The sequence below is a fragment of the Chlamydotis macqueenii genome, chromosome 1 (assembly GCF_036417535.1).
Source record: "Chlamydotis macqueenii isolate bChlMac1 chromosome 1, bChlMac1.mat, whole genome shotgun sequence".
Classification (NCBI taxonomy): domain Eukaryota; kingdom Metazoa; phylum Chordata; class Aves; order Otidiformes; family Otididae; genus Chlamydotis; species Chlamydotis macqueenii.
This window is the reverse complement of record NC_141556.1, coordinates 13,019,633-13,044,660: the sequence shown is the minus strand read 5'-3', so window position 1 is coordinate 13,044,660 and position 25,028 is coordinate 13,019,633. Positions and strand designations below refer to the sequence as shown.

Here is a 25,028-nt window from a genome sequence, read left to right as displayed (position 1 = left end):
GTGGGTGTCCTGGTTCTAGCTAGAGTAGCGTTAATTTTCTCCGGAAGCTGGGAGGGGACACAGCTGGGATTGCTTACCAATTAGCCAACAGCTAGGATAGCTTACCCAAATTAGCCAAAGGGATATTCCATACCATGTGACATCATGCTCAGTATATAAAGTGGAGACGGTGCCAAAGGGCTTTTTTGCTACTTGGGAGTGAGCTGGGATCCACCATCAGCTATGGTACTGGTAATCATGTACTTAGTATATTCTGTTATTGGTTTTCTCCCCTCTCCGTTTTCTCTTTCTTTGCTGTTCTGTTAAACTGTTTTTATTCCAACCTGTAAGTTTTGCCTTTCTTTTTCTGCCAATTCTCCTCATCCCGCTAGGGAGATGAGGAGCAGGGTAGTGAGTGAGTGGCTGCAAGGTATTTTAGCTGCTGGGTGGGGCTAAACCATGATAGCGGGCAACCAGCTGGCAGGCTGCACACATTGGGTGGTGGTAAATAGCTCCCTTCTAGTCTGGCAACCTGTCACAAGTGGGAGACCCAGGGATAAATATTGGGCCCAATGCTTTTTCATATCTTCATAAGTGATCTGGATGACAGGATTGAGTGTACCCTGATGAAGTGTGATAACACCAAACTGAGTGGGAAAGTGGATACTTTGGAAGGGAGAGCCATCCTGCAGAAAGACCTGGATTGGGTGGAAGAGTGGGCTAACAAGAACCTTAAGAAGTTCAGCAAGGACAAGGGTAAGATCTTGCACCTGGGAAAACATAATCTGGGAGTGCAGCACAGGCTGGGAAGCAGCTCTGTGGAAAGGAACCTGGGGCTCCTGGTGGACAACAAGCTCAATATGAGTGAACAGTGTGCTACAGCGGCAAAGAAAGCCAACAGGATGCTGGGTTGCATCAACAATGCAACATTATCCCACTCTACTCAGTGCTTGTCAGGCCACACCTGGAGTACTGTGTTCAGTTTTCATCCTCACTATACAAAAAAGATGTGGACAGGCTGGAGAGGGTCCAGAGAAGGGCCAGAGTGATCAAAGGACAGGGAAGCTTCCCAGGCAGCTCCTTTTTAGAAGGAGTCACATGGAAAAGATGAAGGGTAATTGGTACAAGTTACTCCTGGGAAGATTCTGATTGGACACGAGAGGAAAATTTTTGACAATGAGAATAACTGGAATAACCTCCCCAGGTAAGTGGTGGATTCCCCAACATTGGACACTTTTAAGATTCAGCTGGACAGGGGCTGGGTCACCTCGTCTAGACTATGATTCTGCCAAGAAAGGTTGGACCAGACGATCCTTGAGGTTCCTTCCAACCTGGTACTCTATGAACTGAAGGAACAAAATACCCTTTGAAAATCATCACTCTCCTCCTTGTCCATCTCCATGCCCGCTCTCTTGCCCCGTCTCTCCACTTTATCATCGCTCCTAAAAATGCATGCTATGTCTTGCAAGGGACTTTAAATGCTTCTAGATAGGTGATCCAGTGGGCAAAAAGCCTCGTTCCTGCTCTGAAGACAGACCCTACTTCAAAAGGGGCAGAACCAACCCCACCTGTCTTCTAACACCTCTACAATACCATCAATGTCCTCTTTAGCACTACATAGTACTGATTACTGGGATCATTTTAGTAACTGGACACACAACACACAAACACTCCTAGAATGAGGACAGACATGGCTACTGCTGTGCCACTCTTAGTGAGAGCGGGAAATACGTACTCCTGCATTACAGCTTAGTGGTTTGGTATGCATGTCTACTTCTGTTCTACACAGGAGGTTTATTTGGCAGGGTACTCTTGCAACCTCCATTGTGCCAGCTTTCAAGTTGTGAGTTTTGGTGAGATGCTGCTCTTGCCATAGCCAGTGCCATGCTAGCACTATCCAGTGTGGTTCAGAGTAACTGCCTGTTACCTGTCTTCCAGTAAGGACTAGAACTGGGATTAGCCAACCATAGGAAAAAGAGGCGGCTTCTTCCCTGCACAGCTAGGGTAGGGCACATTGGGAAAGAGAGGAAGAACAAAAGCATGGTGGTGCCACAGCAGGCAGGGTGCAGGGACATCTCGAGAAAGATGCCACCTGCCCTCTGCCCCAGGGCTCTGTTTGTTCCCTCTTCAACTCTGCAATGGACTAGAATCTGTAAAAGCTAATATTTAGCATCTAAACAATTTTAAATCTAATTTAAAAGAAGCCTTTACAGGAAACCTTTCACACTAGGGAAGAAGACAGAAGGGACAGTAAAATGGCCAAATTAACACCAATGACAAAAGTAACATCAACACATCTGCTTCATGAGCTGTGAACGTTAATGCCTTTTAAGCACTAAAACCTTGTAAAACGTAGAGTGTATGGCACACCTGTCTTACCACTAGGTCTAATCATTGATGTCCATTTGGGAAGTCTTATAGACAGACCAGAAGGAAAAGGGGCTGGGGATTTACAGGTTAATTATGAATGAATTGCAGATGAATAGCAAAGACAGTTGTGGAATAAATGCACAAACAGGCAGTCAGAGCAGTTGTCACTGGCTGAATGAGAGTGAAGTGATGCAATAAAAGCATCCTATGAGAAATACAGCTGTGGATCCACCAGCACTGGCCACTGATTACTCAGCAGTAACCATACCTTATCATTAAAGGGGCAGATTTAGAAGGTCCATCCTTACACAATTTCAATGATCTTGATGACTAGCTAGGATGATTGAGCTAAGAGACAAGTGCTGGCAAATCAACTAGACACATCTGGGTTCTGTCTTAAAGTCAAAAGCAAATACCTAATTTTGGAAACTTTGAAAGCAGTCAGTGAAGGATCCCTTTGGTTTTGCTTCAAGCAGGTGGAGCATGGGAATAGCATAACATTTTAAAAGTAATCCTAATGGGTTACCTATCATACAAAATAGAAATCACTTGTAGGCCTGAAGTGTATTACAACTTTGAAAAATAATATTAAAAAAATGTCACTCAGTAAAGCAGTGGAGCTTAATATTGTAGCTGAAAGTCAATGAAATAATTATTGCTGAACTAGCTTAAATCATCACTCTTTACTGAGTATTTACATCCAGTGGAAACAGTTTATTGTCATCAGAGTCCTCTGGTACCAATTATAGACAATTTTAAACATATATGAAAAAATATTTTTCAGCTGGTTTAAAGAGAGTGAAAGAAAGCTCAGAATACTTCCCAGAAACCCTGACTCAACCCCTTGCTCTTCTCCAGGTTTTCTTTGTAAGTCTGTATATGCCCTAGTTGTCTGTTATCACCACTAGAACCAGGTACCAGGACCACAGCCTCTCTGGAAATCTCACCGGATACTCATCCATATCTTTAGGAAGTGAAAAATATTAGGAATGTGGCTTTTCTTATTTAACAATGTATTATCTTTTTATTATAACTATTTGTTAGACAGTATATTATTTTACTTAAGTTTTGAATATAATGGATTTGTGTTAGGAATCTGTCAGTTTAAAGCACTTTTGACAGATAAAGTTTCTTGCACTAACAAAGCCCTCAGACAACCTCTTGAAACATTTTTGAAGGGAATATAGAAAGTAGTTACTGACAGTAATAGCCTTAATGTCTTTTGAAAACACTGCAAACCTATTTTAAATTGTGACTCTCGCAAGGTATGTAATTTGCATGTTATTGTGAAAGGCATTTCAAAATGGGTATTTACCAATGTGCTGCTTCAGTGTATTTGGGGCCAGCACATATGGGTTTGTTTGGGTTTTTATTGTGAATATATTACGTTCAAGATGGTCCTCAATATAACAGCTTGAGCAAAGGGGAGTATAAGAGGCAGAGAAAAACAAAGTGCACTGTAGGCCACCCAACTTTTAAAATTCTTACTCCTCCCTCCCTTTTGTATGCCTAAGATTTGTAGATCTGCAGAGCTTTTCAGATAGCACAATAATGATTTTCAAGTAATATATTTATAGGGGGACAGTGACAGGAAAATAGAGCACCAAAATGGCAGTTTTGCAATTCATCCTTTGTGGCGTGCTACCCAACCTTCCTGCACACATGTAGGGACAGATAAAAAAGGAAGTTGTCCTCTGGCTACGTCTTGAATGGCAGCAGCTATGACTGCTGGTTTGTGTTGCTTTTCATGCTGTCAATCTGTTAGATGTGCCTGGAGTATGTGGTCCTTAAGAGACACAGACCTGGTAGCTGTGGATGCTGGCCCATCAGCACCAAGTGTTTCTCTCTGCAGTCTACTGGTATCTATCAACCAGATATGGACATGGTCAATTCAGAAGGAATTCAGACTGTTTTTAACTCAAGTCTGGTCTCATGGACTGGGCTCAGGGGTTGGAGACAACTAAGTGCACTCCTACAGATCAACTTTCTTTTAGTTTCATCTGAAAGGAATCCAGTTCATGTACTCTGAAACGTGAACCAAATCACAGTGCACGGACACAACCAGAAGACTTGCTTCAAAAGTGACACAAATTACATACTACCGCAGATATATTTTTGGATATTCGAGGGCAACTTTACTGGTAGAAGCACCTACATTTAGCCAAATTAATTGTGTCCTTATCTTTGGACAGGATGAATCAGGCTCTGGAGGTCATTATCTCTCTCCATTGATCACAGAATGAGTGTTGGCAACTAGTTTCTACTAGATACCTAATGCCATATGGCATGCCAGGTGAGCTGAATCTTCTAGTTCAAAAAATACAAAGGACAAAAATTATAATACCACTACACACATCAGAGGAAAGATGTTGGAAGAGGAATTCTGCAGAGCGAGCAGCAGAGGCCTTTGGGGGAAAGACAAGAAATAAGAAACTGAGGACAGACAACAAGACTTGAGCTGGCAGTTTGACCTGGGTGTCAGCATAGATAAAAACAGCAAGTGAGAGCAAAGGACAACACAGCACTAATACAGACTGAGAATGTCTTTACAACAGCAAAAGGCAAGAGAAGAAAAAAATTCAGCATTCCTCAAATTATTTTCTGTTCTACCATCTCTTCACCCCTAATTAATTTGTCACAAGGCAAGGAAGTGTTCTCAGCAGAAAGAAACCAAGAGAGATTTTTTTTTCTGTTGCCTGTACCACTGTATATCATGTTGAAGTCCAAAGAGTATTAGAGATCTGATCATCGTTATGCTGACCAAAACTGATAAATTCAATACAACATATAAACAAGAAAAAAGAGTCACAGACATCTATGATCATATTTACAAAAGCCCTGATGATTCAGAATTGTCCACACAGTAAAGGCATACTGGTACAAGATGGCTTGTTTCCCAAAGAAGAAGAATCCCATCAGAAGTGAATATTAAAGTAGCATGTGAAAAAAAAAAATCCTTCATCTTAATTGCTGTCTAATTAAAGTAGCAGAAATAACCACACAATGAAAACATGTTGAATTTCAATATTATGCATTGAAACACTGATGATGTAACATGCTGACAGAAGAGCCAAGCTAGCTTATAAGAGATAATCACTGCAGAATATAGAAGTAATCTTGAGCAGCTAGAAGGGTGTACTTCTACCTCAGTACTTTTAGTATCTTCTGGTACAAAAGATAAAGTTATCACATGTAATGGTGTAGCCAGGCTTAACTAACATATCCTCCTTTCTGATGGTGAACTGATGGAGCAACCAGGAATAGCTAAATCATAGAATGGTTAGAGTTGGAAGGGACCTTCAAAGGTCATCTAGTCCAACCCCCCTGCAAGGAGCAGGGACATCCCCAACTAGATCAGGTTGCTCAGAGCCTCATCCAACCCGGCCTTGAACGTTTCCAGGGATGGGGCATCTACTACCTCTCTGGGTAACCTGTTCCAGTGTTCTACAACTCTCATTGTAAAAATTTTTTTCCTAATATCCAATCTAAATCTACCTCCCTCTATTTTAAAACCATTACCCCTCATCCTATCACAACAGGCCCTACTGAACAGGGTCAGGATTTCACTTTTCCATTTTGTGGCTGTACAACTTTTCAGGTAACACCTGAAAGAGCACCAGCTGTATTCAAAAAGTTAACGGCTGTTTTTTACTGTGAAGAGGAGAGTCCTTGGCAGAGGCCTATTTTATAGTTGTTTTGTAGTCTTTTATGGTGCTCTCATAAAAAAGCAGCTTTAACAACTAGAAAAGATATTGCAACAAGTCTAGAAAGCAATGCTGACTATTCTGCTTGCAGAAGTAGGTGTTGAAGTAGGAAGAAACTGAATGTCTGTGAGATGTACTGAAAAGTGGTTTATTAAACCTCATGTGGCCAAATTATCCTAAAAATCATCACCACAAGTCAAAGATGATCCTTTAAAGATGTATTACAAAGATTTGAGTTTATTCTAGACTTTTCTCCACTAACAAAACAATTATTGATGTAGTATAAGCAAAGGAAACTATATGTGCTTTTGAACAGTACAGAGTTAAATAGCTTTTGTTATGGACTATGCAATGTCCTTGAGATTATTCATCAAGGATTAGTTGTAGCTCAGCTTAACAAACTGCAGCTTTTCCTGGTTTAATGTCTTACTCTTCCCATATCCCTAGGTTCTGCTGCCTACAGACGGATAGTGGGCTGGAGAGAGGGGCAAAATAAAATCTGCCTTACTGATTAATAAGTATCATAATGGGTACCCATCTCTACAGACACTCTAAAACATCATGGTGTATGTGACGGAGTTAGAGAGTTGCGTGAGGGTCTTAAAGGCTGACTGCACATTATAGCAGATGCACCAACAGTCTTGGTCCTTTTGTCTTCCCTTCAATGCTGCACTGGGCCAACACAGCAAACATTGATTCCCAGGATCCAGCACAGCCAGTGTCTTCTGACTTTGTGAGGGCAACACGACACTCAAGTCTCTACTGTGTGGTTTGGGAGCAGTTGGCAAGGTGACGTCTGAAGGCTATGGGGAACTGTAGCCTTTCCTTAGCTCTGGGAGAGGGAAAAACTAAAAGTCAGTGATGGCTACAATTTATTTAAGCATGCCAAAACAGGTCACGCTCATGAGTCCTATTTAAAGTAGGAAAGAAGGAGCAGAACTGGCGGGTTTTTTTGGTGGTATTACAACTTTATATATAGTGTTTTAATTATTGCATATTCTCATTAGCGTATGTTCTCAAGGAAAGCAAATGTAGGAGATGAACTCCTATTTGTGTGGTTTGTGCCTGTATTTGAAAACTTGAATTCATACATAAGGGAGACTAGAAACAGCCCAATAAATGTAATTAAGTAGCTCTTCCTGAAAAACAGTGGTAAGTATTATGCAGTAAGAAGGGATCTCTTCCTGTTCTGTCTATGAATGCTAATATAGGTAAATATAAGGTCAAGCACCTATGGCAAAAAAGGGAAAGAAAGGAACAAACAGACCAAGCCAAGCTCATGCTACAACCGTCCTCGGAACCATCCAGTGATTCTAGTATATGATTATTTTTTTTTTTCTTTTTAGATCTTCAGGCAGAGGAAATTCCTTCCAGTGTGCTTTACAAACTGCTAACTGGGCCATTAATGATTAACAAATAAATAATACTGTCTACAGACAGTTGCCTTTCTTCTTATGAAGTCACTCTCTCTCACTGTAAATCTGCCACGTTACTTCTGACGGCGCTTTTGATAAACAGGCTCATGTACAAATTTTCGAGATTAGTTTGAGGTGAATGAATGAAAATGCTGTCATAAAGTCTAAGACCTTTGCATATACCTGTGACAACCTGGAACTTGAGATCACTTACTGCTTGAAGTCCTTCGGGTTTAAAGGCACAATTCACATGAGTCTCAAATTAAAGCAATAAAAGATGCTGCCTAGTATGACTTTTTTTTTCACCCATTGTGATGTACACTTTAAAAATGTTTGGTTTTCATCTATTATTTAATAATGTAGTACAATCTTTATTACTGTTCAGGGAGATGTTGTTAGACAAATAGGTTTTTGTTGTCTTTTTATCTTTCCGTTTTTTGCGAAAGCGAATGGAGTCTCTTCATGCCATTAACTAAAGTGACTTGTAAACAAAGAGGCAATTTAACAGCATCCCCACAGCATTACATTCCTACTTAACCCTGTGAAGACTGTGCAATGTGAAAACTCAGACGATCAAAGAGTTGTTCCCTTGCTAGGATTCTAGTAAATAATGTTATTTTTACAGATATGTAATTGCACTTTTTGGCAATTACATTATCCAGGAATATAATCTCAAAGGCAAGGAGCCCTTATAACAGTTGTTCTATCCAGTCTTCGCCTCTGATTGATTTCTCTGCTTTACATAACATTCATTTAGGCTAAGTGAATGATAAGCATTGTCAGAACTGCAGTGTAAACCAGAGCATTTCCAGGAAAGGAAGTAAACTGTAACATCAAAGGAACTTGTGGAACGGAATGTCTGCTCTGTAGAGCAGCAGGGTTATTTGCATTCACTGTATTTGTTACAAAATATACATTTATTTTCTATTAAATTGCCTGCTGCAGTATTTACCACTGTCACAGTTTGGTGTGTTAGTGACCTACCTATCATCCCGTCCCCCACCCCCCAAAAGTACCTCAGGGTTTTGTTACAACACGTAAAATGAAAGTGCCACAGAATTCAGTCTGCTCTCTGTCAGAGCATTCAGTATGTGCAGAAAAATTAAATTTGGGAGTGAGGTATAAAGGAAACAAGGGTTTGAGCTAGCCCTGAGGTCATCCTAGTTCTTCTTTGCTCACTTGGGCAAAGTTACTATAATTAGCCTTTTTCTAGAATAAGCATATTTTTGCCCTTTCAGCAAAGGCACTTATGTTTTAATAGTTACTGCTCTTCCCAGCCTTGTATATGCCAGAAGCTATTGTTGGTCATGCCAATACTAATGAAAAATCACATGCACAAACTGTATTCTTATCATTTGTTTACACTTCATGTGATAGTCATAACATTTTACATGAAATAAAAGACATAAAGCAGAAGTGATAGCACCAAATGTTATTTTTACCTAGCAATGATTAGAGTAATGGCTAACACCCCAAATTGTGTGAGCCAGTTCCTTAAAGCAAACATAAATGCTACCGCTACCTCGGCTGTAGTGTTCTGCTGATGAAGGTGTTGGTTTTTCCTTTCTCTCTTTTTTTTTTTTTTTTTTTTTTTTTTTTTTTGTGGAACATGAGCTTATATGAACTCACTTATTTGCTGTGCTTTTATTCTGGTAACACGTATTAATGACAACACTTAGAGAAGGAAGAACTTTCATATCCATTTGTTCAATTAGCAACAGGTATATATAGCCTATCAACAGGAAAAACCTTCTATACATAATTAATTATCCTTATTGTCCACTCATTTTAAAAATTACTTCTAATATAGTGTGGCCTCCCTCTACTATTAACTAGCTAGTTTTTAGTCTGTCTATCTTTCTTTCCTAAAATTGGCAGAAACCTCAACCATCTCCACCTCTGTCCACATAAGGAAAGAAGAACTCCACGATTGTGCTACTCTCCCATAAACACCAGAACAGTAGAAAAGCCTTGCTTCCAACAGAAGAAACAACAGCTTTAATTGCTGCCATCCAAGTGCTAAACAGTCCAGTTGCCTATCTTAAAAACCAGTATTCTTCAACGTAAGTCAGTAATGCAGAGATTGCCACCAGCTCTCAGGAGCCTTGACAGCCAGAATATTCTTGCTGTAATGAGGAGTGCAATGCTCCACTCCACCATACAAACCATTTCCCCACTCAGTTAAATATGATACAGCTATCAGAAAGAGAAGAAATAAGACTCACTCAATAAAGTAGACTTCCCCCTTTTCTGTATAAGCCATTTCCCAGTTATCAGGCAGTGGGCCCAAGTCATCATTCTCTTCAGGTTTAGTCTGCTTTGTTACTTCCATATCCTCTTTTGCTTCTTCAGGCTGAGTATATCCTGGTGCAGGACAAGGCTGAGTGGAAGATACCTCACCCGAGATACCTGTACTCTTCTCTTCATGTTCACTTGATTCTACAAGAGAAAAAAAAATTACAGGTTTTGGATATCCAAGTTAACGCTGGAGAATTTACCACGCGCAAGTCTCCAAGCAATATTCTATGAACTGCAAGTCTTGAAATAAAGAGAAAAATTCTGCTGGGTTTACACAAGGGCCCTTCTGATGATGCATTTTATCTGGAACACAAGAAAATAAATTAAAAAAATAAAACTAAACTGAAACAAGAAATTAATAAAGAAAGAAACAAACCGAAGAGTTCTGGATCATTCTGTTCCAGGAGTCCTTCCAGAACAGCAGTTAGTGCTGAGCAGAAGGCAGTTTCATATCCAGCAGCGCTACTGTCTTGTGTCTTAACTTTTTAAACTATACACCCATAAAGCAAGTACCCTGCTGTTTTAATGCAGACAAGAGGTCCTTTTCAATTAAAAAAGTATATATGCTAATTACTTTGCCTATATCTGTACATCAAAGAAATCAAGATGATATCTGTCAACTCATAACAATATATTAACTGTATAGAAAGTGGTTGTGATCTCATTACTGATATAACCTCTGGGAGCCAAATGCTTCCTATATCCACTGTGTTTGTGTCTCACTGTGACCAAGAACATATTCAGGAAGGAGTCTGCATTTCCTACGTCTTTTTCTGTACTTGATCTTTCACTTTTATTGATTTTACTTTCCATAAGGTCAGAAATTTAAAAAATGTGGTTTCCAGCAGTATCTCTGCCACTATCAGTTCCCACAGTCCAGTCCACATACTTTTAGATAAATAAGTGCAGCAGAATATAGTGATACTTCTTAAAACATCCGCTGAACACAAACATAAGACAAAACCACAAAAATAACTTAAAAAAATCAGCTAAATAGGGACGAGGTGTGCGATATTAGGAGTCTACATGTGCCTCATACACATTGTTGGACACTTGTCTCCGCACTTAAGAGACGACACGTTCATTTGCATGAATCAGTATCAAGTAGCAGGGCTTCCATGCAAACAGCTTTTGACAGTGGAGAAAACACAATCTTTTCTTGACTGCTACTAGCTCAAATGGAGGGCGCTTGAGAGAACTTGTCCTACTAAAGAAAGAGATTCCTTCATCCTTGAAGGTGAATAAATTTGGTTGACTGGTCTATTAGGTATTTATTTGTAAGCTGTGTTTTATCACATGGTCTATCTAGGAATTATTTCTTGAAAATATGTAGCAGGAACCTGTTGCCTCAGTGGACAACAGAAGCTCTCATCCTTGGATCCTATTTTTTGGTGGCACTTAAATGAAGCCTGATCTCACTGAAAATCTAGTCAGATATCTACTTTTGGCCAAACGAACTGCAACTAAAATAAATTAACAATTTTAATATATCGACTGAATCTCCACTGACTATGATGACCAGTCAGATGGCTGAAACGACCCTACATGTTAAGTTAGGTAAACCAAATTCAGTCCTGCTTAGGCTACTCACTCAGCTTCTAGATAGTTAAAATGAGGGGAGATGAATCTCAGACCTAGTGAGCATGGCTTTTATATTAGCTTATGTAAAGGGTAATGACATAAGCTCACCAGAAGATATAAATCGCAAGGACACAGACAATGAATATTAGAGGAGAACTGAGAACAAACTGTGAACTTGTACACCATTATTTAACCAAAATGATACATATTTGGTGCAACAGAGACTAGATTGAGACTACTACAGCTTGTTCATAAAGATACATAAGGAATGAAAGTATGTATGGTTTTGTGTCATCAAAAATGTGTATACACTTGCTCTGAGTAATACTATATAGACTATATTGAAGTCTGTGGATAACTATAAAAAAGAAAGGGAAAAATATGTTTTTAAAAGAAGTCAACAATGGAGCCTACAATAAAGTTCAAGAATATGACAATTTCTTAAATGAACTAACAGTGCATCCAGAACACAGAACTATGCAGATGTTTTTGTGAAACCTGTAGGAGGTGGAAGACCTGGGTGAAATGATCCAATTCGTGATGCTTAGGACAGCAAGAAAGAAAAGCAACAAAAAATTAACAATGGTCTTAAAAACTGTGAATTTGCCCATATACAAACTCTCAGAATTAATTAATCACAGCAAGCAACAGTAAGGGAAGAGGAGTTCAGGAGAATTGGTAAAGATTAAATAAACAATACTAAGAGTGCAAGCACAAATTGTTCTAATAAAAAAGAAAAATAGTAAGTACAATCAGAGATCATTTTCATTAAGTCATGACTTTTCAGTGGTCTGCTACTTCATAGAGAATTGTACAAAAGGTGAAAACTAGATTAAATTGTTAAGGATGAACACAGGAAAACAATAAGGGCATGTGAGAGCAAAGCAGAACAGTCAGTCTAGAAAATTACTGTCAGGGACATTAGCAGTGACAAAAAAAACCTTTATTTGAGTGCATTAATAATAAGACCAAAAGCAGGCTAATTCCACTATGTGGGAAGGAAGGAAAGCTAATAATATATGATGCATAAAAACCCAAAGCATTTAGCACTCTTCTTGCTTCAGTCACTACTGCAAAAAGATTACCTGTGATTAAATGACTAACATAATTAATGTCAGCAATGGGGCTAAAGAACTTGGAGTGGGCAGATAACAGGCCAGGTACAACTTAGATGAAGCAGCCATTCTCAATTGGCGGAATCTGATGAAATGAAACCTAGGCTATGAGCAAACCAATGAAGCAGACTCATGGCTAGTAATGGCTATTCCTCTGAGACTTCATGGAGAAAAGAAACTTGGAAAAGACAGACACAGTTCTGGTTTCAGGAAAGTATCTGTGATTTAGATTTTTAGATAGTTTTCTATTCTTAATTTCTGAGTACTGAAGTTCCCTTTGAAATAATTGGCCTAATTAGATCATTATGTTGTTTTGTAAAAAGGGAGGACTCACGAAACTGCAACTTAACTTCTTTCTATTTTTAATTCCTAGAAGGATGTTGGGACCAGCAATCAAACCACTTACATGTAAGCTCTTCAAAGGTGGTAAATAATTGTCAAGATTTTTTCAGGAAGAAATTGTGCCAAACTAATCTTTTTTTTTTTTTTTTTTTTTTTTTTCATGACAGAGTAACAGGTGCTGTTCCTTGGGGGAAATGGTAGATATAGCTTTCATGATCTTAAAAAAAAAGACTTTTGACACTGAATAGAATAATGTGGAAAAAAAATAGGTCCTGTTTTGAACAGGGTGATGGTCTATAGCTCTAGTCATGTGCAGCTCATGCTGCTGAATCTTAACTCATACTTGAAATACATGGTATTACAATCATTTTATGCTGTTTGGAAATGTGAATTTGCCTGTGGGAAGAAATGAATTAGCAAGAGACACAAACACAAGTTTTGCTTAGTTGCAACCTACAGCAGAGCAGTAACGATCCCAGGGGAGCTGAAGTCATCTCCTGCTTATGTGGTACTCCTAATCCCCCACCACCCCCACCCCACCTTGGCTTTCCAAAATACGTAGTATCTGTCTTCTGCAAAATGCCACAAGCAGTACAAATATAACATGGGGAGCAAATGCCTAGGTAGAATTCCTAGTAAAAATACAATGGAGGTATGGGGAAAGCATGGAAAGATTGAAACCCAGCTGTTTTTAGACTTGAGGAGAAAGGACTGATGGATAGCGGAAGCATTTTCAAATACGTAGAAGTTTTCTGCTAGGCAAAGAAGATATATGGTCTTTACTTCCCCTGAGGACAGGACAATGTAATTGCTGATAAATTCTTTGGGTTTTTTTTTTTGTTCTTATCTCTGCAAAGCAAAAGTAAGTTCTCATCTGTCTCAAGCATCATTAAGATCTGTGAGTTTTATTCCTGAGGCTACCTGCAGTCTTGACCACATTTCTTCTGTAGGAAGGATGCTGTACAGATTAAACTGAAAATAAGGCATAAAGCCACATGGTACATATGACTGCAGTAGAACAAATAAATTTGGAGCACAAATGCATCACACACAATGGTTAATTATCGATCAATTGGTCTGATAGAGCACATACGTGGTGACATTTCTGTGCACTGAGATTTTACCATGATATTTGTAATACATGTTCTTTCTCAAGATTTTATTTTCAGCAGATCTCATGGGGTCAGATTCTTGATTTTCAATAACTATATTAACAAATAGAAAGAAGAAAAAATATGGAAATTAAACCTTGAGGATTAGAAGAAATACAGGCTTGTCTAAGACACAGATTGCTGTCAAAATATAGTGGGGGAAAAAAGGAACCTAATGCTTATTTAACAACTGAGGAATATAATTATTTTAAAGCCAATCTCATGAATTATTAATTCCTGGATTATTACCTTTTAATAGCTTACTTTGATAATGGAGAAGGCATCATGATGACTAAAGCCCAAGCAATTAAGGTAGAATTGCCTAATGCCATTTAATAGCATTAAGGACATCCCAGTCACACCTACCTGGAATACAGCCCTACAGTGTCATCTTATGTTTTGTTACATGCATCTATCACTCACATACTCCAGGTAAGGTAGACATTTACCTCAGTGGTTTTTTTTCTGCTAATATATATCCTTACATAATTTTTGACCTGATAAAAACCAGTTCTGCTTAAAAACTAGCAGTGTCTTAAACGTACAAATAATGTTTGAAATACTACAGTAATACACTGTAAGCACAAATACTTATCTTCAGACAATATATGATATTAAAAAAAATCCTAAAATGGTACCATAATATGTGTCCAGAGGTATTTTTGTCACTAACAACACAATCAATTGACTTTACATCAAGTGAAATAGCCTACTCGAGCTGCTGTTTCGCTACAAAACGAGGTCCAGTTTTCAAAAGCAGTTTAGCATAGTATCTCAAGAGTGAGTGTCCTGGCAAGTGACAGAATAGGCACCAGAAAAGCACCAGCAAGTTATTGCATATGTGGAATGCAAAGAATTTTGAGAACAAGATGATATGTATGTTAAAAATACCTACTTATCATTAAACACTGTAAGTTCATCTCTGTAGTACTCCAACTCCAAATACCAGCAGTTAAAACATTACTGGTTGATATGGCATATTCTCTATACAGTTCTTAGACAATATGGTGACCATTTAAAAAAAAAAAATAGTTATGCTGTGAGAGTCTCAGAATTTGAGCCTTCATCAATGCTGTTTCTTACATTTTAAATAGTTTTTATTATTTACAGTCTGAATCTTGAAAAAATAGCTATTATTTTCTTCCAAAAGAAACAACTCAGATGACCTAGCAATATCATCAGAGAACAAATTAAAGGAAATATTATTAAATATTAATTTATGGAGAGGTTTTAGCAACTCTAAAGGAAAATATTGCAGCTTTATATACCCTTGTTGTACTTAAATGATTTTTTTTTTTAAATTCTGCACAGGAAACAGTCCCTCTAGTTTAAATAACTGTTGGATACAAGAGTAGTGTAACACATGTTTGTCGAGCTATGTGCATCTATTTTCTCGCAAAAATATCACTCTGTAGCCTTGGAACTGATCCTTTTTCCACAGAGCTGTAGCCATACTTGAGTTTTGGTGCTTTTCATGGAGACACTGTTCCCACCAACCACTAACAATAAGAACTAGGGACTGATGTGGGGGAAGCAAAACAGGAGACATGGAGACTGGGTGAGCATGGGGTATTCTGTAGGTCATAGGTTGTGACCTAGCTGTGATAAATTGAGTTTAGAGAACACATCTACCACAGAAATATCAATAGATATAAACTTTTGTATTTTGTAAAATCTCACGGCTCTTGAATGCTGTGTGTGTTATTTTCATGCCTCTGGCTGTCTTTGCTGTGTAATAATAAAAGAATAAGCTCAACCTGTTGCCTGGGACTACTGCACCTTGCGTGGTGATTGACAGCACTGGGACTCCAGCCTTTTGCTTCATTATCAACCTAAGGCATGGAATGATCATTCTGAAACTCTGTGTCATATCTTATCCCTCAATTAATTTGAGGCTGCCAGAACTTTCATTCTCTGGGTGCAACTTATCAGTGCTCAAGTAATGTCAGAATAATGCACATACATAAGCATTCTTTCAATCTTAGAGTGGTTCTTCTGGAGTTTGGATGATAAACACTTAATCAGTCAGAAGTGTGAAGCAAATGTGACAAGACCAACACAGCGTCAAATCATGATGGTGATTGTGAAGACTCACTTAATTCTCCGCAGACCTGAACAGCAACAGCAGTGAAAACTGATTGTCTGACAAGCAGGTTGCAATTTGACCACAAGTCTTTTTTTGTCAAAGCATCAATCTTGCAAAAATTGTTCATTTGAATGCAGTGACCATCAGGAAAGGCTTCTCGGGTTGAAGATGTCTCACCCAAACCAGTGAATAGCAAAGACCCAACCCAGAGCAGCCAAAAGTCCAGTAATGTGCACAATTGCACTAGGTGTGAGAAACTCAGCGCTAACTCTAGACTTGGCCATCTTAACAGCTAATCTATAAATTGTCTCTCATATGCTGCTTGGCAAATAGTAGAACTCTTCATTTAAATTTAGCGATCCAGGCTTCCGTGTATCTGTAGGCTGAATTAAGCATTCTAGATTGTAGAGATGATATCCTAAAATGGGTATCTAAAATAGCTATGCTCTCTTACTCTTTGGAATTGCCTCTTTCTCCTGACTATATAGATAGAGCAGAGACAAGTAGCTTAAACAAAAAGTAAGGCATTTAGGCATATAATTTACTAAAGTTGATTGAGATAAATCCCATCTCCCAACTAATACTACTGCGTCCTGAGATAGTTTGATCCAAGATGAAGGACTGAGAATGCTCAAATCTAAAATGGCCAAAACCCTCATCCCAAACAAGTGAGGAGGCTCCCTGTCGGGTTATGGGCTGAGGACAGGTGACAAAAATCAGAAAGAACAAACACATTGGACAGCACAAATTAACAAGACAATTATGGAGCACACTTGAAGATCTCCAGTCTGTCCAAATACAACTGTCCAAGGGAAATCTGATGGCCTATGAAGCAAGGTATGTGGAAGTGAATTAATGAAAAATTGATTCCTACTAATAAAGCTCAACAGATGCACAGATTATCTCAATGGACACTGAAAAGTGGTCTGACAAATCAGACCAAAAGCACAAAGATCTCTGCAAGTAAAAATGTCATCTACTGGTCTGATAAAGACAGGTTTATTTTCTTCAGATTCATCTTAGATGTTATTATTTCAACCTAGAAGTCCCAAGTTTTACAGCAGTCCTTTGTCTTACCAGCACTCTTATACCTTTGGCAGTTAATAAGTCATTAAGTTGCTAAGCATCTATTAAAAAAATGTATCCATATTTCAGATGTCCCAAGAGTTTTATATTTAATAAAAGTCACCTCTTAGAAGTGAAGCCTTTAAAATGGAACACACTTTGTAAAGGAAGTGGAAATCACAAATATCCTGTCTTGGTTGCTTCATTATAAAAAACTGGATTGCTCCCTCCATCAAGAGTTTTTTCTTAAAAAAAAAAAAAAAAGAAAAAAAACCCCCATATTCTGGTTTTCCTGATTGCTCAAAGACACAAACTACAAACGTACACATATTTCAGAGGTAGCTAAGACTCTGTCAGCTCGCAGAGAAAATGACTGCAGTAACAGGGTCCGTGGGAGCTACGCTGCCCAACAAAGGCGACACAGCATGTATGTACAGAGCTGCTTTGCTACAATCCCTGAAGTCCTCAATCAGTGTAACCGAATAACAAAACCCTGTTTATGAAACCATGAGACCCAACACAGGCACCGCTTGTTCTGCTGGCCACACCTACAGGAATTACTTTCTGGGGGGCAAGGAGGGGGAGAAGGGGGGCTGTCTTACACTGATTCTCATGTATTTCATTTTTTTAACACAGCACATGCCAGCGACTGTTTCTTGGGTGCTGCCTACTCATCGTTCACATTGAATTTGCCTGGAAGAAACAAATTGTAAGTATACAATGCAACGAGAAAAGCAGGTAAACGTTGCCTCTTGATCCAGTTTGAGCTGAAATATATTGCCCTGGAAACCACTCCTCAGCAATGGTCTGTTATGTGACACATTTTGAATAACTGCAAAGAACGATCTTTCTAATGATTTCTACAATACACATCAGAGACCAAATCCTGCCTTTGCCTCTTTCGCTATGGAAGTATCCTGGCAACAGAGCCAGTGCTGATGTTTTATGTAAGGATTCCTAAGGCTCCATCCTCTTCTGCTTAGCTGTGTAGGAAAGGCACTAAGCATCAGGGCATTGCCTATGAGAAGATGCAATGTTGTGTGGAAGGGACAAGCAAGGCTCCTACTGCGTGTGATGGCAGTGGCCAGGGAGTAATGCTGCAGCCCCTTGGCGAGCTGGGAGAGAAGAGCGAGACCCACTCTCACCCCATGCTCTCTGCCAGCCTTCTTGTACACAGGGATGGACTCTGCACAAGGATTTGCTCTTACGTGTAATGTTAGGCAACAACTACAGAAAAGCATGTGGCAAATACATCCTTGATGGGAAGATATTCAATTTGATATACTTTCTAATGCAGGAGGGAGGAAAAAAAAAAAACAAATACATAATCTGCAGTATTAAAATCCTTTTTACAGTGCTTAGAATATCAGATAATGGATTTTTTTTTGTTTGTTTCACATTAACCTATACATTCAGAGAACTTGCAATATTCCCTTTTATCTTCTCATCCATATGATTGTCACTACAGATTTCTACTTCAATAATTTGTTTCTGAATTTCTAAGTTCACCAAAAAAGATTTATAGAGTTATTTCTCAGAGAGATATAGAAGTCTGAATTCTTTAATTTCCTACTTGAACAAAAAAAAAAAAATAATCTCTTAAATGGCATTTCAGAATAAAAATGATTAAGTACTGTAAAATGATGACTCTTGCTGAAATGTTGAAGGGGAAGCTGATTACCTGCTTGGGAAAAGGCTGAAGTGTTCTCACTCAGGATACCAGTCAGTATCTTAAGCCTCTTTTTTTTTTCTGAAGACCTATGATCCAAGGGGTAAAACAACAGCTGCCTTTTAGGACTAGACATCTGAAACCTTTATCAGCCCTGTAACATTGCTTAAAAACATCCTTCCTGATAGTATTGCCAGCAAAGTTTCATTGGCACTGCCACAAATTTGTCAATATGATAAGAACTTTACTCTTACCCAGTATTGCCAAGATTTCCTAACAATTTACAAAAGTTCACTTTATAATGCAGTGAACTGTCTGGTGAGTACCACCGTTTGAGAACAAGGAGACCTGAAACAGAGAGTCTGGATTCATTTGACCAAACTACAGTTCTCTAGACTCCCTCTACAGTCAATGGAGAGAAACAGGCATTTGTGATTGATTTCTAACCTAGAACCCAAAACAAATGACATGAACTGCATTCAGAAAGTAGATATTTTTCTCTTTGGTCTATAAAGAGTGTTCAGTGTGACTAGTTCAGAGACAGATATCTTTATGGTAGCTGAGGTAAGTGAGATGACTTCCCAAAATGGAGGTTAAGTAATTTGGTTTAGGCTTAGAGAAACCCTGTTATTCAGGATTCCTGGCTTTCAGTCCTGCAAGAACATCCTTACCTGAACATGCATATTCTCACTGCAGAAGGAGGTAACTGAGGACCCTGTGAATAACAGAAACGCATTGAAAAGTAAGAAGGAAGAACAGACCTGGTGTTACTGTCACGTCATTTCCATTGACCACAGGCCTTTCTTCCTCTTCTTCCTCCGGTGGTTCGATACCCGTCTTCTCCATATTGCTCACAGACTTATTCCTTTTACGTTTGCCTTCAGCCCCGGGAGTGGCACCTGGGAGGATCTGATCTGTTACATTTAACAGCAATGGAGCTGGTTCTGCTGGAGGTTTCGGAGTGCCGTAATAGTTGTCTGGAAAGAAAATAAAAAGAATAACACATAATTTTTCAGAAAAAAATCTGCTGCTCCTCATTCTTTTGGCTTAGATTACTGGGATTATGTGAGGTAGGATCTGGTCCATCAGCCAATATGAAGATTAGTTCAAAATATTTTCTGCAAAGACAAATATTCATCTTTCATGAAATGGTGAATAATTTGGTTGGTGGTAGCACTAGTGATCAAATCATGCTTAGAAGTATGTACCACATTAACACTTCCTGAAATTTTACCAGGGTAAATTAACATTTCTCTGATCCAAATATCTGACAAATAGGCAGCACACTGGAGCTATTTTCTTACTTCAAATCACTGGTTAGGGAAAATTAGTTTTATAATATTTATGCCACAATAAAAGAGTTCCTGAAGGCTCAAAAGAATCATAAAAGTAAGTCTTGGCTATTCACTATGTTATGTCATTTTCACACACCTCAAATTCCCTCACCTGCTTAGAAAGTAAAGAATCGTTCAATGATACAGAGATTTGCAGTTTTCAGTAACGCCTGCTCTATCTCATTTTTTGTTATTTGTCAATTTTTTTGCTATTCATGAGCAAAGCTCCAGACTGTAATAGTTAATGCTAATATATTTTCAAAGAAAGTTGAAACCTTATGCGTTAGGGCTTAAAATTATCTCAAAGTACTAGGAAATTCTGAGAAGACTTAAGGTGGCTGACAGATTACCTTCTATTTGTCTCTCATGAAATTTCTGGCAACTTCTCCTTAATCATCTACTTTCTGTCAGAAGGGTTATTAGATTAGATGGACCATGGTCTGATCTTATCTATCAATATCTGTAGGTTTGCATTTCTAGCACATGTCGTCCTGAAACTGGTTTCTTACTGATACTTCAAAATTATCTTTAAAAATATGATTACAAGTAAAATATTAAAACAATTAAATGAAAGAATTTAAAATATTAGAAGCAAACATAAAGAGTAATATAAGACATAAAGATAAAAGCATGCTATTTATGCAGAGTTATCTTTTTTCATCTGAAGGCTGCATTGAAGGGCAGTGAACATGACGCCATACAAATACATTTGCAGTAGTTAGTATGGAAAACTAAAAATACTGTCCAGCTCTGATAAACTTTTCCAAAGAAAAAAGCATTTATGTAAAGATACTGATTTGCTGAATATATTTGTAGACCATATTACCATTTAAAAATTCTTATTCCACAATTTAGGGCTTCTGCATGATCAAATAATACTAGCAGCTGGCAAACATTATTTTAACCACATATGAGCGTGACACAGATAAAGAAATATGTTATATCTGCACAGTAAACCATCATAAGATGCATTTTGCAGGCAGAGTAAAAAATATTTCTGTTACTAGTATTTCTGTGTGTTTCCCATGAATTACAATGTTCAGCCACATGACCACCAGGTAAGTAATTGAGCAGTCTTACAACTACTGATTACTCTATGAATTTTTTGCAGTGGTTTAGCAAAACATTATTCATAACAGATGTTTCTGTAATTGTAATACACTAGAAAAATTTACTGTGTTAAACAACCCTCATACTCACTCTGGGCAACCCTCGTACTCACTCTGGGGTGATAGAATGATAAACTGGCTCACTGAAGATTTTCTTTTGATTTTATGAGATGGCAGCGGGTTTAACAGAGTCCCAGTGTCAGTAGGGCAATGAGTTAGGAGTTGTGCCTTTGTATGGCTGTCTGTGACCTGCCCTCCCACAGCCTGCAGATCTCCGAATCCCAGGGTTAAAGCAGGGGAGCAGGATTTGGGGTTTAAGTGAGGAAGGGAAATCTACATTGATCCATTCACAAAACTGTATCTTCAAAATATGTCAAAACCAGATCTGGTCGCAGTCAAACTTCTTAGCTCTGACAGTGCAGGGTATTTTGAGAGCACCTGAAAGCCAACAGTCTGGAAGGCAGTGCTCAGCTGGAAGTCTACTTTTGTATTTCCTTAAGAGCATGATACTTTTATTGGTGAGCAATACTACATATTTTAAAAAAAGAATTCCTCAATTTAAAAAATTCCTCCCTGACCTAAGCCATTTTACCAGTCTGAAAGTTAATCAGTGCCACAGATGCCATAAGCTTCACAAAACTTGTGAACTATGCACTGATTTCCACTGATTTCATAAATATCAGCACACAAATCCCAGGATTACAGAACCAGTGTGAAACAAACTGTGAAACTAAAAGTGCAGTACTTTGGCTTTTTTCCTTTGTTCTTAGTCTTGCCATTGTCTCACAATATCAAATGCAATGCAGTAATCAGCAGTAATGTTAATATCTTGAATAGTAGATAAGATGTTTTAAATGAAGGACATATTCTATTTTTGGATATTAAACACTTTTCCACTTGGACTGACTGTATGCATTAGTGGGAGACAGAGACAAAAATCATAACAAAGACATTTCTATTAATATCACATATATAAAAATACAAGAAACAAAAATGCACATTAAAGATTAGGAACCAAAGAGGATTTAACTCTTTCAGTTTCAAACTGAAAATGCAGTATAATTTCCAACTTCTGTCCTCTAACATAACATGTAATATGATTTATGATCCAGTAACCACTGATTTAAAAGTGAGTTTTGCTCTATCAGTTGCTATCTATCTATCCTTAATTCAAATATATGCACAAGCAGAGCAAATTAAAAATAAGAAACTGGTCTACATTGACAAAGTCATTGCATCATAAAAATGATGAAAAGATACCATACAGTTCTAAAGGAAAAAAATGCACAGGATGAGAGACCTAGCCTTTTAAATGGAACAGCAATCCTCCATTAAAGAAAAATTAGAATCAATGTAAACTGTATATTCTATCAAAAAGAGTTTCTCGATGTCTTGAAATTCCTTGCCTAAGCCTTAGAAATTAGCATTAGAGCTAAGGGGAGACTCTTTCATAAAGCTTCAGCAACAGTCATATCTAGGCATAATGTAGAGACTAAATGTTTAAACATCATAACTTTTGTTGCAATGATGTTTGGAAAATCTCTGATAAAACCAGCTCTTTTTCATCTTGCCTGAGCAAAGAACAGGGCTGGTTCAAGATGTTACTGTTGAAACACTAATCATAAGGTACTGAAATTCAGCTTCCTGTGGGTACAAAAAGCAGACCAAATAAATAATTTCAGTTCTGTTTATTTTTTTAAAATGAATTAATAAAGGAAAAAAGAAAGCTTAATAAAAGAAAACATAAATCCCATGCTCATTGGCAGTCAAAAAACTCAGTAGTTAGGAGCTTTAAAAAAAACGAATGGAGCACAAAACAGAAAACACCTTTATAGCACCATACAAAACCACATAGTACCCTCCCTTTTGTATACTGCCTGCTGTTCTGGTACTTGCCTCTCAAAAAAAATTACATGGTGGAACTAAAGAAGGGCAATTAAAGCTTGGAACTGCTTAAATTGATTTGGAGTTTTCGCCTTGGAAAGGGGACAACTGAAGGGCGATATGGCAGATATGTATAAAATCAGAACCCTGGGAAAGTGCTTAGAAAATAAATGAATGGATGCTTGGCTTCTCACTACATGAGAACAAGAGGATGCCCAATGAAATTAGCAGGTTTAAAAACAAGCAAAAGAAGTGGGGGTTTTTTGGTTTGTTTTTTCTTTTTTTTTTTTTTTTTACACAGCATAAGAGAATAGGTGCATTCACTGTCAGATGCTCCCAGTATCACCAATACAGTCAAAAGGCAGCTATACAAAGTCATAGAAGAAAATACCATGAAATTCTACTAAATATAAAGGTATCAATTCTGAATCAAGAGTTTCATACAATAGAGATTGGTTGAGTGCAGAATGTCTCTCTGCATGCCTTCCCTGTTCTTATATTTTTTTCCTTAACACCTACCAAGGGGCAGTAGTACAGACAGAGTTTGGGGCTACAGCTTCCCTTGGTCTGACTCAGTGCAGCCACTCTCTTACTCAGGTCTCTCCTCATTGTGCTTAAAAATGTGGGCATGCTCCTCTGCCACCCCGGCACAAAGTCCAGAGGTTGACTTAAGCCAGCAGAGCTTAAACTAAGCTCTTTGCACTGGATCTGACCAAAAGCCTTCATGCAGACAGGCAGAGCAGAATAAGTATTTAATTGCAGAAAGACCACCACTGCGTAATCCTTCTTGCTGCTGTGCCTGATTGTCTCAGTGCTCCCAACCTGTTTCCAAGTCCAGCTGAACAGTCAGGATGGTCCAGCCTAACCTGTTTGACTTTGCTGTCTGTCCTGGTTTTATTTAGTGAGGGAGGGTTACGGTGGTAGCTTCTGTAAGAACCTGCTAGAAGTTGTTTCCCCTTTGTCCAGTGGACTCAGCCGGGCCTGGGGCGGACCCACTGCTGGCCAGGGCCGAGCCAGTTGGTAGCAGAATGTTCTGTGACAACGCCTCTGTGATAATGTATTTAAGAAGAGGAAAACAGGAAAAAAAATAAGAAATGAAGATGTGAAGAAGCAAAAGCGGGGACAGAGAGGTGGAGGTGCGAGCTTTATGGGCCTTGTGGCCCTCACCCTCTGGCCTCCCACCGGGCAGCCGTCTGGGCCCAACTCGGCCCGGCCCGGCTGCAAGAAGCAAAGAGAGGAGATGTGCAGAGAAACTGAGAGGCATCTGCCTGAGCCGATTGTGAAGGATTTCTTGTGAGAGGAATGGCTGCAGACACCAAGGTCAGCCAGGGCGGGAAGGTAATAGAGAGGTCCCACTCGGGGCGGGAAGGTGGTAGAGATAATGTTAAGCCCAAGAAGAGGGAGGGCTGGGGGGAGGTTGTCTTGTTCTCTTTCTCATAATTCTGCTTTGTTTTTAGTAATAGACAAATCGTTTTTCTCAAGCTGAGTCTATTTTGCCCTAACCCTAACCCTAACCCTAACCCTAACCCTAACCCTCACCCCAACCCTAAGCCTAACCCTAACTCAAACCTCGAGCCTGTTTTCTTACATCATCTCTCCCTATTCTCTCAGAGGGTGAGGGGAGTGAGAGAGCGACTGTGTAGTCTGGTTCTGATCGGAACTAAACTACGACACTGCTAAAACAGCTTGGAAGCTATAGCACAGTTACAAATACCAAGTGTTCTTTGTCACTCCTAATACACTTTTCACCTATATGAAAAGGTCTACCTGATTCTGCAAGGAGATAGCCGGATAAAATTACTGGGGAGGTTAGCCCTGATAACAGAGCTCAGATCAGGAAGTCAGAAAGTCAGAATGAAGCAGAAAAAGGAGAAAATGAGGAGAACAAGGCAGCTATTTTTTTTTCTTAACCTGAGCTCACCTATG

The 25,028-nt window shown here is 38.7% G+C and overlaps 1 protein-coding gene across 11 annotated transcripts in view; it reads right to left on the bottom strand.

Annotated features, from left to right (window-relative positions):
- MAGI2 (membrane associated guanylate kinase, WW and PDZ domain containing 2) overlaps positions 1 to 25,028 on the bottom strand; it is a 757,279-nt gene that overhangs the window by 227,246 nt on the left and 505,005 nt on the right. For all 11 annotated transcript variants that reach the window (XM_086745852.1, XM_086745763.1, XM_086745773.1 and 8 more), the window contains 2 exons: positions 19,537 to 19,752; positions 9,694 to 9,907 (listed from right to left, as the gene is read on the bottom strand). In XM_086745852.1, the coding sequence (XP_086601978.1) occupies positions 9,694 to 9,907; positions 19,537 to 19,752 (430 nt within the window). The remainder of the gene's footprint in view (positions 1 to 9,693; positions 9,908 to 19,536; positions 19,753 to 25,028) is intronic.